Source organism: Microcaecilia unicolor, chromosome 4 (assembly GCF_901765095.1).
Source record: "Microcaecilia unicolor chromosome 4, aMicUni1.1, whole genome shotgun sequence".
NCBI lineage: Eukaryota > Metazoa > Chordata > Amphibia > Gymnophiona > Siphonopidae > Microcaecilia > Microcaecilia unicolor.
The window spans coordinates 328,785,296-328,805,267 of NC_044034.1; the positions used below are offsets into that span (position 1 = coordinate 328,785,296).

General features: G+C 43.3%; 2 protein-coding genes across 2 annotated transcripts in view; both read left to right on the forward strand.

The window, feature by feature from the left end:
- Window positions 1–270: 270 nt before the first annotated feature.
- On the forward strand, window positions 271–6,004 carry LOC115469378 (dual specificity protein phosphatase 26-like). The gene is made up of 4 exons (XM_030201961.1): window positions 271–370; window positions 1,516–1,751; window positions 3,296–3,510; window positions 4,307–6,004. The coding sequence occupies exons 2-4, from the start codon at window positions 1,576–1,578 to the stop codon at window positions 4,504–4,506; spliced, it is 591 nt and encodes a 196-aa protein (XP_030057821.1). The 5' UTR covers window positions 271–370; window positions 1,516–1,575; the 3' UTR covers window positions 4,507–6,004.
- Window positions 6,005–8,164: 2,160 nt separating this feature from the next.
- LOC115469730 (gamma-glutamyl hydrolase-like) overlaps window positions 8,165–19,972 on the forward strand; it is a 39,367-nt gene continuing 27,559 nt past the window's right edge. Inside the window, 2 exon segments of the mRNA XM_030202519.1 lie at window positions 8,165–8,404; window positions 8,549–8,716. Of these exon segments, the coding sequence (XP_030058379.1) occupies window positions 8,165–8,404; window positions 8,549–8,716 (408 nt within the window).

The window sequence follows — 19,972 nt, forward strand, 5'->3', positions numbered from 1 at the left end:
AACAGATACAGCTGCTAGACAGCGTCATATTGGAAAAGAGAGCAGAGTACTACAATAGATTTAGAAAAGGTGTATGTACAGCTGTGTGCGCTGAGACTGTATGTTTAACTCAACATCTCTCTCCCTCTGCATCTATCTTTGCTGTTCTCTCTCTCTCTCTCTCTCTCTCTCTCTCACACACACACACACACACACACACACACACACACACACACACACACACACACACATTTTGATATAAACAGATCTGTCTGCCAGACATGCCATGCTTTAAAATAGCTCGTCAGTACTGGGGTTCTTCAAAGCTCTGCAAGCAGCAGATCTCAACTTCATGGATGTCCCTGCTACAGAGACACACACCCTGAAGGAGGTAAGCGATGGGGGAGGGGGGCACGGCCCCTGCTTACTGCACTGCAGAATCTCTCAGCTCTGACTGCCAAGATTCACCTACTCAGTCCTTCTCCTCCAAACATGTCCTTCATTCACAGCACGCCACAAGCTGCTGGCTAGAGGGTGTGGGCACAAAGCACAACGTACACACATGCAACTCACACCATGAGCTGCAGGCTGGCAAGGGGAAACGTGTGCAGATCACAACTAGCATTACACACACACCATGAGCTGCAGAGAGGGAAGGAGGAGAGTGTGGACAGATAACACTAGCAGAACAAAACACACACACACACACACACCATGAGCTACAGGCAAGCAAGGGGAACTGTGCACAGAGCAAAGGGCTAGTTTTAGTGTAGGGCAAACAGAACCCTTGCCCTGGGCTCCATGTGATGAGGGGTGCCACCAGCCAGTGGTCACCAGAAAGGGAGGAGAGAAGACAGGAGAGAACATGGAAGCCTGTATCTCACATTAATCTTGGGGGAGGGGGAGATAGATCTTACATGCACCCCACCCGCAGCTAAACCACCACAAGGACTAGGGATGAGGGCCAGCCAGGAGAGGCGCCAGCTTCTCTACAGCACAAACCCACATACCCACCACCCTGTAGGCAAGGGAAAATGTACACAGAGTACACACACACACAAAGCACTGCTACACCTAAACCTCTCATACAACTCTCTAGATCAGAGGATTTAAACTCAATTCTCGGAGCACACCCTGCCAATGGGGGTTTTCAACCCAGTCCTCCAGACATATCCAGCCTGTCGGATTTTCAGGAATAAATGAATATACATGAGATAAATTTGCATGCACTACCTCCATTGTATGAAATCTATCTTATGCATATTCATTTGTGGGCAGTCCTGAGGACTGGGCTGACAACTCCTAGTACAAACCAAGTGTATGTTTATCTTGGGTGGGAGGGGGGGAGTATAGTGTTTTTGGGTGTAGGGGTAAGAGGTGCCTTGGTATACGATTGTGACTAGGACAACTGAAAATACTTCAGGCCTACAATGGTGGAGGGGAGGGAGGAGACTAATCCAGAGCTGGAGGAAGTAGAGGGGGGACGATTCAGACAGAGTGGGGGAGGAGTGTAATCCTATGTTTTTTTTCCCTCAGGATCTGTATCTGCTCAAAACTTTCTGCTCCCCAGCGGCATGAGTTCTGGGACCCAGTTCCATGGCTTTTATATCCAGGTTGTCCCGAAGAAGTTCCCGCTCCCCCAGCCGCAGTTCCTCAGAGGCCTCCAGCCCTCCTGTTCTCAGTGTCTTTGAGCTGGAACGACTGCTGTACACGGGGAAGACGGCCTGTAATCATGCTGATGAAGTCTGGCCCGGGCTCTACCTGGGTGATCAGTATGTAACCAGCACTGCTGATGAAGGGAGAAGGGCACTGCCAATGTCAGGAATAGAGAGGGAACATGAGACATATTATGAGAGAGACGGGGAACGGGGCATGTCAGAGAGGAGGGAGCTGCAGGCCTTGCAAGACAGAAGCTCTTTATGATCCATATTAGCACAAAATTGTGGCCTAGTTTTGTCTTCTAAATCCTGCCCCAAAGATTTCTCATTCTGGCCCTGCCATGAACTGAACTCACTCATTTGTGTGGCCCTCAGCGAGTTCTTTGCAAACACATAGCACTAAGTGCTGCCACAATCAGGCTGCAAGGACTGTGCAAGTAACAGGGCAGTTTCAAGGGACTGGCAAGGAGAGCAAGCACCCTGGGCACCAAGCTGTGGGGGTACCATGCTGCCCTTTGGAGTTAGTCTGAGTCTGCAAGTATGCAAACCCATGAGAGAAATGGGGGAAGGGGCAACAAACATGACCTTTATATTAGGTGTTGTTTTGTTCAGTCATTATCCATGGGTTATTGTCCCATCTAGGAATTTCTGAACTGGGGGGCAAGAATAATGGCTATTAATCCAATCTTAAGATGGCCAGACAGGTAGGAAAGGAAAGGAATGGCCAGTAGGAAAAGGAGGAGATGGTGCCTCTGTATAAGACTCTGGTGAGACCTTATTTAGAATATTGGGTACAATTCTGGAAGCTACACCGTCAAAAAGATATAAACAGGATGGAGCTGGTCCAGAGGGTAGCTAGTAAAATAGTGGTCTTTGTCATAAAGTGTATGAAACAGACTTAAAGATCTCAGTTTGTACTTTGGAAGAAAGGTGGAAGAGGAGAGATATGATAAAGATGTTTAAATACCTCCATTGTATAAATGCACAGGAGAAGAGTCTCTTTCAACTGACAGGAAGCTCTGGAACATGGGGGCATAGGATGAAAGTGACAGAAGTAACCTGAGGAAATACTTCTTCATGGAAAGGGTGGTAAATTCGTGGAACAGCCTCCTGGTGGAGGTGGTAGAGATGAAGACTGTATCTGAATTCAAGCAAGATAGGGACAAGGACATAGGATCTCTAAGGGAGAGGAAGGGATAGTAGATGGCATGGATGGGTAGACTGGATAGGCTATATGGTCTTTATCTGCCTTCATTTTTCTGTGTTTCAGTGGGAAGACTCGACCTTGTAAGTGAAATGCAAGTGAAACACTATACAGTACAGTCTCGCTTATCCGACCTTCGCTCAGCCGACCTTCCGGCATATCCAACAAACCTCCCCCCCCCCCAATGACGTCACATGGATTCTCTTTCCATTTTCCAAACCTGGGACCCTACTTTTACCACTGTTGTGGGCTGGGACCCTGCTTTTGCTGCCTTTGTTTCTGCATTGTTTGAGGGGTTACCATTGTTTTCCGATTATCTGACTTTTTATTTATCTGACAACGGGTCGATTCCGTTTAGGACGGATAATCAAGACTTTACTGTACTTCAAGCAGGAGTAAAGCAAGTGCCCTGGCAGTGGACAGACTGTTTATCCCACCTCTCCTTCTTTCTCAGGGACATTGCTGCAGATCGTCGGGAGTTATCTCGGCTGGGAATCACTCACATACTGAATGTATCCCACAGTAAATGGAGAGGAGGTCCTGAGTACTATGAGGGCATGCGTATCACTTACCAGGGCATCGAGGCTCAAGACTCTCCCACTTTTGACATGAGTGTCCACTTCTACCCAGCTGCTGACTTCATTCACAAGGCCCTGAGAGAGAGTGGAGGTAAGAAGGGAACACCCTACAACAGGGAGGACGGCTCTTCAGCCACAGCACAGGTGTCCAACTTGTCTTATATCCCATACCCACCACTCAGATGACTGTAAATTTGGGCCTATTTATTTTATACCTGTTTTTTTTTTAATGATAAAGAGGGACGCTCGGGTTTGGGATTCTCAGGTGATAAACTGTTCACATAGTCATTTCTTTAGCCCGAGTTGGTTGAAAAGATTCAGCTTTGTAAGGCAAAATGCACAGTGACGGAGAAAGTACCTATATAATATATGTAAACCGCTTTGGTGGTATATCAAAAATCTAATAAACATAAACATTGTAATAAAAACTACACTGGACAGGCTAAGCGAACCACAATCTTACCATCAAATTTGCTGGAAATTGCATTCACCTGGAGAATGGCTCCTTGACTCCCTCACAGAAGTGGTGCTAACTTGGGGGGTCGTCGACCCATCTATTCTTCTGCTGTAACAGGAGTAGGCCAAGCCCAAAACGTTATGAAAAGAGTCTCTGGGACGGTACTGACAAGGTTCTGGAGAATTCTATGAGTGGAAAGGACAGCTGCAGATGGATAAAGGAACAACAGACCTAGTGAGACTCACTGGATTGCATTCACATGCTGGATGCAAAAGAGGGATATCCATTCTGTACACTGTAATGAAGTGATGAATGTTAGCCATGCCATATGACTATACGTCTAACCTGCCATTGGATACTTCAGCTTATGTGACCTTTAACCTGTGACAATGTAGAATGCCCACAGTGTCTCATGTTTTTTCTCCTTCAGGCAGGATCTTGGTACACTGTGCTGTGGGGGTCAGCAGGTCAGCGACACTGGTGTTAGCCTACCTTATGATCCACCATCATATGGCCTTGGTGGAGGCCATCAAGACTGTGAAAGATCACCGGGGAATCATCCCCAACCGAGGATTTCTACGCCAGCTGGTGGCTCTGGACAACTCCCTGCGGCTAAAGAGAAAGATGTAACCATTACACATCTTCCAAAAGATGCTCACTGCCCTGAGTGTAATATTACAGCAACATAGATAATTTAATATCCTATATGATCATACAAACATATCCCAGGTGCAATAAATAATGTACCCATATTCTACACAAGAAAAGGAGACTTAAAAGGAACTTTTCTGAAGATCCAGCTGTTTCAAGACTGGGCAGAAATCGCCAGCATGGATCTATTTCTGTTCTAGTTTACTCCCATGTGGTGAGAGCTGCATGGGTTAATGGTCAAACGTTGACTCGTTTTGAGGACATTAAACAGACAAGATGTCAAAATGAATGGCAAAGTGCAACTTCTTTTCCAGGCACACCTTTATGAGGTATGGAGGAAAGGGAGAATGACTTGTATAATGTGGATATGCAGAATATGTCCCTCTTCTCTGTTCAGCTCTCAGGTTTCTGGTTCTTACATCCAGTTTTTCAGGGGGTGGGGCAGTTCCAATTAGCTGTGTGAAAGTGCTGGGATTGCAAGCTGATTGACTGATCATTTGTATCTTATTTTGTGCTGTTAAAACCCTTTTCAATATCAGGTTCAGTCTTCTGGGAAATTTGTGGCTCCTTCCTTCACTCTTAAAAATTTATATACACCCTCCTGCTCAAGCTGTTTTGTATTACAGTCTTATGTCAGACTTTTGGGGGACAGTTCTATAACTTGGTGCCCCCTTTTAAGTGTCCTGATTCTATTCTATAATGGCACCTGAGCGCCCAGATTCTGCTTTAGAATACTAGCATAATCCGACATCAGCATTCCTAACATTACATGCCTCCAGTTACACCAGCCATAGACCTGGCATAACTGTGGTGGCATAAATGGGGGGAGTATTCTGTATGTTCCGCATAAGTGGCAGCTCCGCCCATGCCCCTCCCATGCTCCACCCACATGAATACCACCTTGCATTTACACATTATACCAGTTACACACACTCTTACAAACTAGCGCTTAGCACTGTTCCTTTAAGCTGAGTGGGTGTCCTCTAGCTGCATTGCTACCAGTAGGGGTTGGTGCTTCAATATTATGTTTTCAGTTGCAAGGGATAGACAGATTCCCTGGAGTCGTTCAGAACTTGCCTGTCCTTCACTATTGAAAATGTGATAATGTAACAGCACCCCCCACTGGCAGGATTGTAGATGGAGGACTCCCGCTCAGTTTATAAGGAACAGCAACAATTATCACAGGAGCTGTATAGTTTCAAGTCGCCCACAAGTTGTAGGTATGATGTTATCTGGGGGGGTCATTAAGCACCTTTGGGATAAAAACTCAGGGCTAGCCTATTAGGGAAGATGAGGCCTTTGCCTAGGGCAGCAGCTTCAAGGTGGCAAAAAGCAGCTGTGGTCCAAGAAAGCAATAGTCCTGACAGCTAGAAACTCAAAAGAACCATCAATCCTGTACTTTTATATACAAGTAAGTTACCCAGGTAATTTTCCTCATTATGTATAAATACAAAATAAAGTATAATATTAAAATCTATGGTGTCCAATTATGCTTTTTTTACAGGTCTGGGTTGAGGTGATCATGATTATTCACTTTATCAAAATTTGGGGAGGAAGTGGGGGAGGGGTGCCCAGGGGCCTGAAATTAATTAAGTGGGCACAAGGCTGAAGTGTCACCAAGAGCACCACATACCTTTGCATCAGTCCTATAAAAGCTAAATCCACAGCCTGATGAGTTAATAAGAGTATTCAGTGGATTTGTACAGAGTGAATCTTGAGCTGATGAGTAAATCAAGACCACCATGCAAACGTGAATTATGAAGGACAATTTCATTCTTAACATCAAGACCCTTCATAATTCGCATTTGCATGGTGGACTTGATTTGCTCATCAATTCAAGATTCACTCTATATATGTCAAACCAGTTTATTATCCAACAGTATGGAATGTTATCAAAAGCTTTCTTATAGTCAAGCCACTCTATACTAAAGTTTTGGCTTTTCTTACGGCTGGAGATGATAGATTTATTCGGCATGAACTGGTCCTTGGTTCCATATGTTCTTTTTTTTTATTACCCTTCTGTTCTATCATCATGATATTATTAACATCTATTGTAATGAGCAACTTGTGACTGTAGGCAAGCATGCAATTTTTGGAGATATTATTTGGCTCTCCCCTTGGAAAAAGCTTTTCTCATATTAACCATTGTGGTGTTAGATCTGGCTGGTTTGATTGTTGCAGTTTGTCATATCTTGATGGAGAGATATTAAATGTTTGATGCAAAAGCTGGGAACTTCAAGGCCAGGGCTCTTCCAATCCGGGGCTCTTCTTAACCTAGTTTGTTTGGTTGTTATTTTGACCCATACCATTGTTTTGATGTGTACCTTTTCCATTATGTTCTGTAGGTCAGGAAGCCATTCTGCTCTGTTGTGCTCTATAGATCTATAGTCAAGGGCAATGACTCAAAATGGGTTAGTTTTGGGCATATACAAACTCAAAAAACCTAATACAAGAATAAAAACAAACAAACAAAAACCGAGTTTGCTAATACCCACTATACCCAAAATAGTGTCAGACTGTCAAGGAAAAAAACACTCTCAAGTCCCAAGAAATTTTTTCCAGGTCCTTTATTGCGGCACCAGTAATATTGTGTTTACAGGAAGTTTACATATACTTAACTAAGTGCAATCATGGAGGAGAAAAAAGACAGAGCGGTAAAAAAAACCTCCAGAATTAAAAGAGGTGGACCGACCCCCCCCCCCCCCCCCCCCACTCCTTCTTCACAACAATTCACTTGACAGGAGCACTAGCATGATACAGTGAATACATAAAGTGAGTTCCAAAATGTAAACATTAAAACTGCACTAAGCAAAAATTCCCCCCAAAAAGGTATTACTACTTAACTTGGAGTGGAGGAGTGGCCTAGTGGTTAGGGTGGTGGACTTTGGTCCTCGGGAACTGAGGAACTGAGTTCAATTCCCAGCACAGGCAGCTCCTTGTGATTCTGGGCAAGTCACTTAACCCTCCATTGCTCCATGTAAGCCACATTGAGCCTGCCATGAGTGGGAAAGTGCGGGGTACAAATGTAACAAAAATAAATAAATACTACAGCTCTCTCTTCACAACTTCCATATCCCGTCAGTCCAAGCCGCTCACTTTCTCCAGTATTAATGGTTTCTTTCTAGATGAGCTAGCATCCTACACTCCACTATATTTTCAGTGCAGGACAGTACACCAGACCTCAGCAAGGGCCACCTTTTCACTACAGGCTATTTCAGGAGGTGGAGCTCACCAAACTAGTAACAGCATCAAGATGGCAACCAGAAACTTAAAGGTTGCCAAGTTTTGGCCATACCATGACAATAATGAACCTCAGTCCTAAGCCAGGTTGTGTGGAGTATGATCAGGGCTGGATTAAGGCCAACTAATGCCCTAAGCAAAGCCCAACAATATGGTGCCGCTCAGCCATTCCATTGTTTAACTGACAAGACATTAAGACCCAATGAGTGCTAAGAAATATCATTATTGTATGAAACGAAACTCTCTATATATTTATAATGATTAGAAAAACACTGATATTCATATTGGATAATGGGTGGGGTAGATGGCAGTGAAAGAGTTAAGGGCATGATAGCTAAAGGGAAAAACTTTTGGTGCTCTTTCCCTTGGTGCCCTAAGCACATGCTTTTTTTGCTTAATGGTTAATCTGGGGCTGACTATGATCTCAATCTCTCAGCCACAGCAGAGAGATCCAAATGGAGGAGTGGAGGGCAGTGAGCTAGAGGGAGCCAGAAGATACGCCTGCTGCAGCATCAACACAAACCCAGGGAAAAACATACCCCTCAGCATGCCAAATCAAGCAGCTCAGAAGGATAAACCCTGCCCTGCATCTGTGCAGGAAGTCCCAAGGCCATTCCCGCTCTCTCTCCAAATGGCGGTAAAATGACCGTTGTCCCTGCGTCATTCTGAAGCAAATCACCAGCTGCTGAAGTACAGGAATCCATAGGCCACCGCGGTACAACCAGCACCAGAATGCCACTCTGAGAAGTGCTCACATCCTCTCATCTTCTCTGACTTACAGGAAGAGCAGCAGCCAGATGATTCACGGCGGGCTCCACAGCGGAAGCACCGCATGATCAACTCAGTGGGAGCCACAATCATCCCCCCCAGGAAGAACTCATGTCCGATGTGGAAATCCTCACCAGCCTGGCAGGAGCTCCCCTCTGAGAAACTGTTGAAACTGCCCTGGGTACTGCTCCAGATAGGAAAATAGCAGGGAGACTTACCAGCTCTGAGCTGCACGAGCCACTTTCCCTGCAGTGCACTGAACACACAGCTGCCTCTACTAAAGGGCAAAATGGCTCTTTTTTTTTCTTGCCAGTTTCAGGAACTAGCTGTTGAGCCTTGCTTCCTAGACCAATGGGAGGAGAAGGAGGAGAACATGGGCTGAAGGAGACAGGACTCTGGAACTTCCAGAGATGATCTCCTGAAAGGAGACTGCCCGATAAGCTCAACAGGGCTGAGCTATGACCATCCACCTGCTGGAGATAGAAAATATTGAAGGGCTCAGCTAGCAGGCTAGGGTTATAAGCTTCAGCTCACTTCTGGGTTCTCTGTCTCCACCTTCTGGTCGATGGACATGACTAACCCACAAGTTCTGGAATAGTGTAAGGACGATATGGAAATTCTAATTTTTGTTTTCCATTCCTTTCCTAATAATTCCTTTCATTCTATTTGCTTTCTTAGCTGCCACTGCATACTGAACAGAGGGTTTCAATGTATCATCAATGATGACACCAAAGGCTCATACTTTATTGATAGTGAACACTATTTGCTAAGATCTTAGAGGCATTAGTCACACAGCAATTGGTGATTTATTTGGATCAGCACAATATCCTTTCACCCTTTCAATTGGGATTTAGAAAGGATTTTAGTACTGAAACATCTCTGTGTGCCTTGGTAACTAAAATTAAATATTGGTTATATAGAGATATTCAGATGTTGCTGATTCAGTTTGATCTGTCAGCAGCATTTGATGTGAACAATCATGAACTACTTATATGGCTGCTAGATGGGATGGTTATAACTAACCCAGTATTGAATTGGTTTAAGGGATTTTTGACTCTTAGAACATACCAGGTCAAAACGCAAAATGAATTGTCTACTACTTGGGCTTCAAGTTGTGGTGTTCCCCAGGGATCTCCATTGTCACCCATTATTTTTAATAGTTATTTCATCTCTTGGCAACATTTTAGATAGTACAGACAGAGAGGGTAATACAGTATACAATCAGAGAAACCAAAAGAAAAAAGCAACACTGGGCCTTCAAGAATGGGACAACAGGAGTACTTTATTAGCCAAAGACTTGCATTGATTTCGCTATAGCGCGAAAAAAGCGGGCTCCGGCGAGGGAGCCTTCTCCTGTTTAGTCCAAATAGATTTATCACCCAGGCTTTTTTAAGGCATTTACAACCTCAATTCTGAACGATCGCCATATTTACAAATTTGACCCCTGAGGCAGGCGCCTTTTGGGCGCCAAAACACGGCCCGTGTCGGGTCTTTGGCTAATAAAGTACTCCTGTTGTCCCATTCTTGAAGGCCCAGTGTTGCTTTTTTCTTTTGGCAACATTTTAGATAGCCATGCATTGAAGAATTTTATTTACGCAGATGACATCACATTACTTGTCTCACTAGATAAGGTGGAGTCCACAGCTGCAAATTGTATTGTTAGTTGAGGACTGGGTTATCACTCAAAGAGCAAAATTGAATGTAGATATAACTACGTTTTTTTTATCGCTTCTAATCCACAACAAGCAGTTTTATATCTTCAGTAATAGACTGGCTAAAGTAAAGTACTAAAAATGGCTTTAAACTAAATTTGCTGTGGATGGGTGAGAAAAGCCCCAAAGTCATTAATAACCTTCAGAAAGGTAAGACATCAAATACCTTTATAGAAAAGGGAAAAAAGAGTAACATCTGGAGATCCTTGTATACCAATGCTCATAGTATGGGAAACAAATTTCTAGATTTAGAGGCTACAGTGATAGAAGCCGACTTGGATTTAGTGGCAGTCACGGAGAACCATGACTGGGATATAGTTATACCTGGCTATAATCTATTCAGGAAGGACAGGGTAGGAAAAAAGGGTGAAGGAGTACCATTATAAGTTAAGAATAATATTAAAGTGACAGAATTGCAAGACATACAGGATAAGGAAGTAGTACTGTGGGTTAAACTGGTAAGAGGGAAAGGAAAATGTATTTACATTGGCGCAATATACAGGTCATCTTCACAGTCAGAAGAAATGGACAGAGACTTAATTGAAGACATTCACAAGATAGCTAGGAAAGAAGAAGTACTACTGAAAGACGATTTTAATATTCCAGACATCGATTGGGGTGTCCCTGCTGCAAGGTCATCTAGAAGCAAAGGGATCTTGGATTTTCTACAGGAAGAACTGTTCCAGCAGTGGATAACAGAACCAACGTGGGATGGAGCTATTCTAGACCTGGTGCTTACAAACGGGAAGAATGTTTCTGATGTTATGTTGGGAGATCATTTGGCACCTAATAATCACCAAATGGTGTGGTTCAATTTTAAGACACGGGAGGAGAGGGCTTATTCAAGATTGAAGGTCCTAAATTTCTAAAGAACTAACTTTGCCAAGATGTGGGAATTTCTCAAGGAAGAGTTAGTTGGATGGGAACATTTGAAGGAAATAGAGCATCAGTGGGCAAAACTGAAAGGAGCTATTTTAAAGGCGACAAACTTTTATGTTAGAAAATTACATAAAAGTAAGAGGAAAAGAAGGTCGCTCTGGTTCTCTAATGTAGTAGTTGAAAAGGTAAGGGAAAGAAGGTTAGCTTTCATACGTTACAAGACAACTCAGAAAGAGGAAGACAGGCAAAAATACCTAGAAAAGCTAAGAGAAGCTGTAAAGGCTGTCAGGAAAGCAAAAGGCAAATAGAAGAAAAGATTGCCGAAACGGTAAAGTTTGAGGACAAGACATTTTTCAGATCTGTGACAGGAGGAAATGCCATAATAGCATTGTGAAGCTCAAAGCTAAGGAGGAGGAATATGTAGAAGCTGATAAGGATAAAGCTGAACTGCTTAACGATTATTTCTGTTCTATGTTCATGGATGAAAGGCCAAGGGTAGGACCATAGAAAACAAATGCTAATGGGAATGGATGTATAGTAGACCAGGACCGATTCTCAGAAGACTGTGTTCATGAGGAGCTGGCTAAACTAAAAGTAGACAAAGCGATTGGGCCTGATGGAATACATCTGAGGCTACTCAAGGAGAAGTTCTGGCGGCTCTGTTGTCTCAGTTCTTCAATGCTTCCTTAGAGTCTGGAGTGATCCAGGAGGACTGGAGAAGGGCAGATGTGGTCCCTCTACACAAGTAAGGAGGACGTTGGGAATTTCAGACCTGTCAGTCTGACCTCAGTGGTGAGTAAACTAATGGAAATACTTCTAAAGCAGAGGATTGTGAGGTTTCTCAAATCAAATGAACTGCAGGGCCTGAGGCAGCATTCTTTCACTAGAGGCAGCCACACAAAACAAGCAGAAGTATCCCCCTAACAACAAACCACAAAAAATGTGAAACAAAAGCAAAGAGCATGGGTAGACCAAATCTGCTTCCAAACAGTGGGTTTATTTTTTAAAAAAGGACTCAACGCATTCCTGCATTTCAGCGCCAACAGTGCCTGCCTCAGGAGTCAAACAAATTGTCTCAGCCACTGATGACAACAGTACACAAATACGCTTAAAAAATCCCAAGGTACAGTATGGTTTATGCTGTATCTTTGGATTTTTTAAACCCTATTTATTTACCTTGAAGGGCCCTGGTGCTCTTTGCGGTCGCTGCTGGGGCAGGAAAGAATCACACTCTTTCCTGCCTGCTACCACTACTCTGCTTGGCACTGCCATTTTTTAAAAATGGCTGCCAAGACTGCCGAGACCTGCAAGACTACTGCAGGAAGTCTCAGCAGCCATTTTGAAAACATGGCAGCACTGGCCCGGGGCACAGTAGCGACATCAGGAAGTAAAGAGTGGGATTCTTTCCTGCCCCCCGAAGCCACTAAACACCAGGGTCCTTCAAGGTAGGATCCACTTTGGCTCAGGCAGAGGTCTGTAATGTGTGGGAGCGGGGCATTGGTGCAGCAGTGCGGCAACGGGCAGTGGCCAGGAGGGGGTGGGGCCAATGAGTTTTACTGCCCGGGGCCTCGACCACTGTCAGTCCGCCCCTGGGTACAAGCTTAGACTTTAAGTCCTCTAGAGTCAGCAAAATACTCACAGAACCTGAACAGAACTTTTGCTGAGATACAATTGAAAAAGATATGAGATAATCCCTTCCCTTCTCCCATTTCTATGCATGGAGTTGGACGTGTCCCAAGTGACACATGGAGTGCTCTGTACCTCAGGCTCCAGACCCAGGTATTCAGCAGACTCTTAATTTCGTCTTCTAGGGACCCTACCACATCCAGTACCAAAATCTTCAAGGGTTCCTACACACACTTATATTCCACCTACTCCTCCATAGACAGTTTACTCCTTCATTATGATAAATCACTTATTTGCCTCAGCAGTGCACATAACCAACCTTCACTTAATGTTGAAAACGTCTGCACCAAATTCTTCATAGGCTTTTGAATATCATAATATTTAAAATCAAGTTTTTATCTTATTTATTCTTTTAGCTTAAAGTACTTAACTTAATAGTCGGTAATCGGACCAGGGGTTCTAACAGGCTCCAGAGGCAGAACAATTCAGAATGTGTGACATGCTCCACCCCAGCCAAATAAGTAATGTCCCTTCACAACCAAGTGCTCATTCCCTGGGCAGCTCCAGAGACACATATCAAGAGGCACACACCAAACTGCACAGCTAGAAGTTACAATAGCAATGAACTTCTGTCCAGTCAATGTGACTGTACTCCCTGAAAAGCACAATTAGCTAGGAGAGAAGAGGGAGAGCAACAGAACTACAACTGTCTAGGAAAGGTACTGTATTGGGGGGGTAGAGAATAAGGAAAGAAAGAGCAAGGAGACCCCAGCTGTCCAGGAGAGGAAGAGAAAAGGGTAGGAGGCTCACAGCCACCTAAGGAAGGACCAAGAGACTTCTATCACACCATCTCCTTTACTAAAACTGGATGCTGTCTCTCCTTTTTTCTTTCATGCCCCAGATACATTTTATGTTTTCCCTAATTCTTATCATTCTCATTGCTTCTTGTAAGTCTTTTTTCTTTTAACCTTTCTGTGTCTCTTGTTTGTATTCCAGGACCCCTGTAGAGTTGAACACTTAGAATGAGGATGTTATTCTGGGTGAAATACAATAAAAGCTTTCAATGCTTCCTGTTCAATTATCTGACACACACATACAACTCTTATGGCCAACGTTGCCCAAAAGAGGGCAGCAAAAGGCCCGAAAACCACCCTGACTTGATCAGAGCTTTGCAACTGAGCATCTGAGGGCATGAAGCAGAACCAGGGTTGTGTCAGATCCAGCTCCCAGCCGCAGCCTGGGTGAGTGGGTCTGCTGCCAGGTTTTCTGTCCTTGTTTCTTATTGAGATGGACCCCACCTTAGGCTCTGGTTCTACAGAAATTTTATAAAAAGCAGAAATTGGCAGCCTCACTTTCTCCTCAATGCCAGACCCTGGCAACTGGGAATTCCAAAGCTGTCATAACACAGCAACTTCAAAGTTTCAGGGTCTCATCACAGACCCCACAGATACCTCAGCAAGGCCCTCACAACGGGTGAGTGGCTCTGCTCATTTGACCTTCCTGCATATACTATAGCAGGACATGTCTATCCACTCCTAACCTAGCTAAGATCATTTTCAAGCACCATTCTGACCTCATGTGCAACTTTCTTTAAATGTATCCCTTTATTTTCTTACTCTTATCTATCTATATGTTCCATCTTTGCTTATACCCTATGCTATCTATTAAAATGTTTTATCATGTTTTTGTTGACATTGTGATGTAGCATACTATGTCATGTTTTGTATTGTTATTTTAATATTTTTACTGCTGTGTCTATTGTCTATGTTTGACTTACTCTTACTGTACACCAACTTGAGTGAATTCAACTTTAGGAGAAAGCTAAAAACATTTCTTTTCCCAAAACCTTCGCCCTGATACCCAACACCACACTGTACTCATGAGTCTTCCTACCCATTCTTTATCTCCCTCCTAATCACACTTCTCTCGTCTCTCACAGCCTTCTACCAAGTGTCTTCATGCCTTGCTTCAATTAATGTGTTCTAATCACTGTAAACCGTACTGAACCCTAAATCAGGGATATTAGCAGTATATTCACCAGGGGGGGGGGGGGGGGGGAATAGGTTTGGAAATGGGTGTGAAAATAATCAATGCTTTGTCCTGAAACTACCTTGGGCAACAGGAACTGACAAGAGTAGCCCTGAATTTGTCTCACTGTATTGTGCAATCTATAGTGCAAGCAAAGAATGAATAAAGTTTACAGCACATGAAATGGATTTTCTAAAAGAATTACTGGCCCTGAAATACCTGGGTTCACCTGCTTGTCTTATTTCAGTACATGGCTCCAGAGTCAGAAAGAACAGGCTGAGCCAGTCCAGTTTTTTTCTCAATGTATTAAAGGTAGTGGGAAGGTACAAAAGTGCAGTGTTGAACACCATAATGTAACCCACAGGTGCTGGAGGGGGTTGGGTAGGGCCATTTTAGCCATTAGACCAGTGGTTCCCAAACCTGGTCCTGGAGGCACCCCAGCCAATCAAGTTTTCAGGATATCCACAATGAATGTTCATGAGAGAGAGATTTGCATGATGTAGAGGCAGTGCATGCAAATCTCACTCATGAATATTGATTGTGGGTATCCTGAAAACCTGACTGGCTGGGGTGCTTCCAGTATCAGGTTTGGGAACCACTGCATTAGTCAGATTAGGTCCTTGGTCTTCCCTCCAAGCCCTCAAGGGCCACCAATGGGTCAGGTTTTCAGGATATCCCTAATAAATATGAATACAGCATAATACATTATCACTTGACACTAGTTAAACCTTTATTACAATCTTCAAACTACTTAAATAATCAATATAAGAAAATTATTAAAACAATCTGACTGCAGAAGTGATTATTTAAGTGGGTTTGAAGATTGTAATAAAGGTTTAACTAGTGTCAAGTGATAATGTATTATGCTGTATTGATTTTTTTTATTATATCTTTATAGATTGTGAGCCCAGTTATTTTTTACATTAATAAATATGCATAAGAGAGAGATTCTCATACAATGGAAGTTGTAAGCATGTATTGTTGGAAAAGGTTTATTTCCTTATCATCCATAGCTGTCCAGTCCTGACAAGTGGATGTTGTGTGCATCTCACCAGTGGAAGGACACAGAAAAAGAAGTAGTTCTATGCGCTTTGTCCCTACAGGGGATTGTGGAGACATATAATACAATGTTCAATATTTCTCTGTCTCCAAGCAGATGGTGAACGAACCATGCAGCTCTTGGTTGGTTCTTCTCAGGTAGCTCCTGACCCAGATTTTGTTCTGTTGGTCAGTAGAGCAGGGTTTGTTGTTTTGTTTTTTAAAGATTATGCTCCTCTTAGTGGAAGAGTAGCCTAGTGGTTAGTGGAGTAGATTGAGAATGAGTGGAACTGGGTTCTATTCCCACTGAAGCTCCTTGTGACTCTCACTTAACCCTCCATTACCCCAGGTACAAAATAAGTACCTATACATAATGTGTAAGCTGCACCTGCCGCTTACATGCATTCTTTCTCACACACACAGCCACACATTCACTCTGTCTCTCTTCGCTCACACAGTCACTCTCACACACTCTCTCAAACATACATACTCCGAGGAAAACCTTGCTAGCGACCGTTTCATTGGTCTCAGAAAACGGGCCCTTTGTTATTAGTTATTGAATATCTCTCTTTTAAACAGTAGTAATAAACAATATTAAGTGCATTTTATATTATACCACTGCATTCCACAAAACAAAAGGAGCAAGTTCCCACAAACCATCTTTCTATTTTGATCTAGGCAGAGAAAAAAAAAAAGATTTAAATGCTCCCAGGTTTCAACCCAATTCATGTTTAATGTGGGATATAAATGTCATAAATAAGTAAAAGAAATAAATAGAAACTCTGAATGTTGAGCACCTGATTCTCATAACATGATGTCTGTTTTAGAAGTGGCCCTTTACCAGGAGGAAAAAAAAATCTCTGCTACGAATATAACACATGCTAGGGCAGTGATGGGCAACCTTTTGAGCTTGGTGTGTCAAAATTCGCCAAAAACCGAGCATAACTCGGGGTGGTGTGTCACTTCGAGAAAAAAAACCATAATTTCGCGATATTTATAGTTTAAATAACAAAAATGTATAATTGTAATATAAACTGTATTTAATAAACCAAAAACTAATTATTTAACTACCTACTTAGTGACTTCTTGTTCATCTGTCAGTCGGTTTCTTTTGTTGGTCCTTGATATTATTTAACTTGTGTGGGTGCCATGAACTAAGATAAGTGAGGGGGAGGAGGAATTCTTTAACTAATCTGCCTATTAGTGACTTTTTTGTTGCTGAATTTCATTGGCTAAATCTTCAATTGAAGGTTGGTATTTTGTACACTTCAAGCCCAAGCAAGCGCTACTAACTTCATCTGTCAATCTGTTTCTTTGTTGGTTTGATATTATTTAACGCTGAGAATAAGGTTTCACAAAAGTACGTAGAGGGAAAAATTGTGAGTAAAGCCATTGCTATATTTTCAGGGTGCTAAAAGTGTCTGGTAATCGGATCCAGGCACTCCAAATTTCCTGGTAACTCAGATATTCTCTTAATAATTGCATCTTTATTCTGCATATCGTGAAATAGAACTGGTGCACATCTTAGGAGAGTTTCTTAATAAATTCTCCCTCACTGAGTGCTTTTCCATGCTGAGCTATGGAAGTGAGCAATGCTCAAACTTGCAGATGTTAAATTTGTAGAACCTTTTACAAATTTAAGGATGGACTTAGATTGGCTCTTATAAAAGTGTAGCTGCCTGGAAATGTATTCCTTCCGTTCATCCTCACTTTTTTTCAAGAGCTGGGAATGATTAGTTTCAAAATGTCTATTTATATTCCACGTTCTGCTTACTACCGTTGCAGTACATAGAACGCAAAATGATTTGCCATTTTTTTCTATAATGCCATACATCTCGGTCCATGTCTCTTGAAAGGGTCGGCTACTGCTACTACCACTTCCCTTTACTTAACCTTGGTTTTTTATTTTTGAGTTCTCCATCAGGGGGGCAGAGACAGAAGATAGAATTTATAGATAGCCTGTTAGCCCTAACTAGCCTAACTGACCACCTTATGTAAATTAAGATGGCTGCCGCTATTTCTAATGGCGGGAAACGGCACCCATAGCACATGCCCTCGCCTCTCCCCAGCCCTCCCCCCTCACCTATCTCAGTAATGGTGGTCAATTACAAATCCACGACACCCCAGAACAGTAGATTGGATGATGGTGCTGGTAATGGTGATCACAGGGGCCCTCAGAGATGCGTCCCCCACGGCATCCGCTGCTCTCTGCTCCGCCGGCCGGAAGTGAGGAGCCGGGGCAGAGGGAGTCAGCAGGGAGGGAGCCAATAGGAGCGCACACGGCACACCCCCAGCGGGTAAACATGCACCGGGTGATTTCGCCGGGGGGGGGGGGAGGTCGCGCTGCACCGGGGGGAGGGGGGGCGCATCGGCGATCCGCCCCGGGTGTCAGCAAGGAACTCCGCTGCTTCTCTGTATGCCGGCCACATGCGGCCGCGTGTCACTGAAAAATGGCTACACGTGTCAGTACTGACACGCGTGTCATAGGTTCGCCATCAGGGTGCTAGGGTGTCCCCTCCAAATGACACACACTGATTACGGTTTTAACAATTACTACTCTACCTATGAAAAGTTATTCCATTATTATACTTCCTCTGTGTATCTCCGTATGCTGCACACGCTGGCATGTTTGAAAATAAAAGCGAGATTAAATAAAAATGCTACGAACAATCTAGAACGACAACGTGGATGCAGCAGCTCATAGGTTTGTGTTTGCTTTGTTTAGAATGTATGCAGAACGACGGCTGCGCGGGAAAGGGGAAACAAAGACTAAACTTAATTGGCTTCAACGTTTTTGACGTCATGCCGTCTCCTCTTCTCAATCAAACCTCTTTGATACAATCGTCTGACTTCCTCATCAGCTGATGAGCTGCCTTGCTCTAAGATCACCGTTCAGACCACCACATGGGCTGGAAACTCAAAGGAGCTTTTAACGTTACCCAAGAAGTTTTAGATTCAAGACGAAACAACACTTTTCTGTCTCAGGAGAGGTGAGCGAGGAAAGAAATGCTGATCTCGGCAACTGCTCACTGCTTTTGGGTTTCTTTACTCCTCAGCAGCTTTGCCAAAGCCAGGCAAAGGAAGGATCAACGAGAGACCCATCATCGGTAAGCTGAGGATGTCAATGATCATACAGGTCCAGCAGGTCCAAAGGGGCAGTTGAGCCACTCCTACTTTCCCAACTCCTGTTTCTAAGATTTCCAGACTGAAGGGTCGAAGCAGAAAGCTGCCACAAGCCTAACCACATGCACATTTTACTTGCCACACAATGCAGAGAGAGGGGTTGAACCCAGAACTTAACCTGTTCGATACCCATGACTGCACGGTGTATTAAAATGAATGGTAATGAGTCCACTAAGTATTTCTCCGCAGTGCACTGAAAGAAACAGTGGCTTTTCAGACCCACACAATGCAAGAAATTTTTTGTGAGGTCTGGAGCAGCATAGAAGGGTTGGTTGAGAGGATTTCGTGCCCTTTTTTGTGATTTAAATGCCTGATTTTTCTTTTTCTGCACTGCAGCCAAAGTATCAGCAACTTTAAAGACAGACCAGTGGTAACACCAGTACTGTGAGCATGTCTGAACAAAAACAAAAGTGTGATCACAATATCAGCAGCTGTAGTTCTGATCATAAATAGCCTCCCAAAAATACATTTTTGTAAGGCTAATATTTATGCACAGAACAGCTATAGATGTGTGCTAGCACTTCCATTTTCTTTGGTCATGCATGCAAAAAGCTGCACTTGCTGCTGAACCTTTTGGACTAAAAACTTTCTTATTTCAAATCACCTTTGGCCAATGACACTTGAGGCTAGATTCTATATATGGTGCCAAAAAAGCACTATTCTATAAGTCATGCTTAGTTAGGCATGGTTTATAGATACAGCTTATGCCTGGAAATCACGTCTAACTTTAGACGTGACCATTTGCATCAACTGCAAAGCATGCACCTAAATTGGGCACATATCACCCTTTAATGTATAACAATGGATGTAATACTAGAACACTCCTGTTCCGCCCATCACCCTCCCATTTCTGCTCCTCTGTTTGTTACTCGTGCATAAAATTTAGGTGCAGATCCCACGCTTAAATTTACACAAGTAAATTCAATTAAATCTAATTAGTGCCAATAATTGCTTGTTAAAAAAAGTTATTG